A 2,958-nucleotide genomic window follows, 5' to 3' on the forward strand; every position below is an offset into this window, starting at 1 on the left:
TAATTATATGTGCTGTTGTCTTCTTTGTTTTACATTATTATTTCATATTAGTTTCTACAAACAAAACTTCAGAGTACCTTTCGTATAGACAACAAAAAGCCGAATGTAAGGTTTTTATTCATAAGTAAATAATAACGCCGTTCTGCGTGTCCCTTATTAAGGGGTCACTACCGTAATGGTACAGAAATCAACTGATTTCTGAGAGTTAACTCCCTTAAAACTGTAAATCTTCATACGAGAGCAAAGTTCATAAGGCGCCATTTTAGAAAAACACGTTCGATGGATGCTGTTGGTGGACGGAAAAACGAGAGATTATTATGTAAGTTAATTTATCTCTGCGTATGTTAATTCATTGTCATTACCGTACATTGATAAACATTGAAAAAATGAACCTGATATTAAATTTCTTAAGCCTTTTGTATTTGTTGGAAAATCACCCACATCATAGCGATGTACATTTTCTTCACTCGTGTCACGAGAGGCCCTGAATGGGTTTTTTTTTTAAATTGTCACTACCGTACTACATCATTACCGTAATGACGTCATCACTAGTGAAATAACGGTAATGACACTTTCATTACGGCAATGACCTTTTAAATTTGAAATTGCTTAATGCTTATTATTTTATTACCTATATCTTTCTTTAAGATATCATAATCATATGTTGGGACAAACGAATAAGCACCGAGTCTTTTGTTAACAAATCCCTATCCGGTTGATCAGATAAAACAAAAAAGAACAATATACATTACGGTGATGAAACTATCATTACGGTAATGACTTTTTTTCAGGAAACTGGTTGTATTTGATAATAAGGATTCCAATCGCTTGTGTTAGAATATCTTTTATAGATAAAAGGAGTTATTGTATCTAATTTCATGAAAATTCAAATTCTGCGTGAGCCAGTCAATTAATATTGAAAACCGTCATTACGGTGATGACACCATCGTTACGGTGATGACACTGAAAACTTTATAAGAATTTTGATTTGTATATCGGTAAAGTTTTTGTATTTCATTGATGTTTCAATCTACATTCAATATAGACGAACGGACCAAATAACAGAATACCTTTCCTCGTCATATAGTATACCGCTCTGTGACATCTCTATTCAAAACTAGCATTACGGTGATGACACAATCGCAATTCACTGTCATGACAATGTTATTAGTAGTGCCATCATGTATAAGTATAGCTATATATTGCTACTGTACCCCTGGGGAATACTAGCCGCAATATACATCTCGGCAAGAGAAATTTTTTCTCTAGCGTCAGACTAGTAAGCCAGTGGTCCCGGGTTCGATACCTAGCGGAGGCAGTAAAATAGTATTTGTTTAATTTTATGTGCTCTGCTACATTACATTAATTGATTTATTTTATTCCAAAAAATTAGAGTACCGTTCATTTTTTCTTACAGTATTAAAGTCAGCACTAAACCAAACAGATATCAGTTTAGGAGCTGTAGAAAAGGTATACTATAATATTTTGATAGAAGACTCTGAGGAATACCCAGAATGGGCCAAAACCGTGTGTGATCTTCATGATCAAATTTTGAATGTCAAGGACACGATCTTGCTGAGAAAAAAACAAGCTGAAATATGGTTTCTGGAAAGGAAGCAAATGCACGCCGTGTACGGGAATGGCGGAGACGACAACGGGAAAACCCGGAAAAACACGAAGATTACAAAAGAAAAGAAAGAGAAAGAAACAGAAGAAGAAGAGAAAGAGGCCTTATGCCATCCATCAATGAAATGAGTGAACGAGATAAGAGGATGGGGAGAAAGCGCTGGAAACTAAATCAGCGTGAAAAAAGACAACGTGACAAACTACAAAGGAGAGCTATTGCGACCATACCAACACCACCAATATCACCAAGTAACCAAGAAACACAAAGAAACACTACCATGAGGAGAAGGGGACGACAAAGGCCGAGACGAGACAGAGCGAAAGCTTACAGAGATCTTTACCAATTGAGGATAAGTCTTAAGAAAGAAAAAACACTGCGAGAAAAGTACAAAAAAAGATGCCAGCGACTTAAAAGGAAAGCAATTACAGAGGAAGAAAATGAAGTAGATGTACAGATAAAGAACAAAGAAGCAAAGAAAGCTTTGTTACTGTCCACGATTATTACCAACAGAATCAAGCAAAGATACGCAAAATCAAAATCTCAGAAAGAAAAACAGCTGATCTCGACTTTAATATGTTCCTATAGAATCTTGAAAAAATTTCGTCTCCTCAGTTATCTTCAATCGAGAACACGGATTTCAAGACACCACTCCATTTTGAAATATGGCAAGAGGAAAGCAGCAGTAAAGCCGACGGCGTTGAGGTGTAAAGTTGAAAGCTTTCTGGAAAGGGACGATAACTCTAGGGTGAAAGCTGGAAAAAAATCAACAATAACTAAAAAAAGGCGAAAAGAGGCAAATACGTTTTTTGAACGATGACATGAAGCACCTACATGGCAAGTTTCTTACTGAGTACACAACAAAGATGTCCTACAGCCTGTTCTGTTTCTTACGACCTTTCCACATCCGGGCACCTACTGCAACCGACAGGGAAACATGCCAATGCAAGATTCATGAAAACTTTAAATTCAAATTAGAGAAATGCAAGCAACACGACGTACTCCCTACTAGTGATCTGGACACGGTTATCCAAACCATCACCTGTAGCACTACAAACAAAGAATGCATGTACCGGGAATGCTCTTCTTGCGTACACAGGGCAGTGAACTTCAACTTTAGAGATGGAAACGAAAATGAACAGGTATCATGGTTGGTATGGAAGACACAAAGAAATTTCAACGGAAAGAACACAGTCACAATGACAGTGAAAGAACCCGATTTTGGATCCCTCCGAATCCTTTCAGACGAATTACAGAAAGACATTCAAAGAGTTGCCAGACATGTGTTCAACATTAGGCATCAGTATGAGTCATTGCGTTCATTGCGCGATAGA

General features: G+C 37.0%; 1 protein-coding gene across 1 annotated transcript; it reads left to right on the forward strand.

Annotated features, from left to right (window-relative positions):
• The first annotated feature begins 1,598 nt into the window (after window positions 1–1,598).
• On the forward strand, window positions 1,599–2,444 carry LOC132549370 (trichohyalin-like). Its single transcript, XM_060213297.1, has one exon. The coding sequence runs from the start codon at window positions 1,599–1,601 to the stop codon at window positions 2,442–2,444; it is 846 nt and encodes a 281-aa protein (XP_060069280.1).
• The last annotated feature ends 514 nt before the right edge of the window (window positions 2,445–2,958 follow it).

The sequence above is a fragment of the Ylistrum balloti genome, unplaced genomic scaffold (assembly GCF_031769215.1).
Source record: "Ylistrum balloti isolate Yb309-2 unplaced genomic scaffold, AGI_CSIRO_Ybal_v1 Utg370056, whole genome shotgun sequence".
Taxonomy (NCBI): Eukaryota; Metazoa; Mollusca; class Bivalvia; order Pectinida; family Pectinidae; genus Ylistrum; species Ylistrum balloti.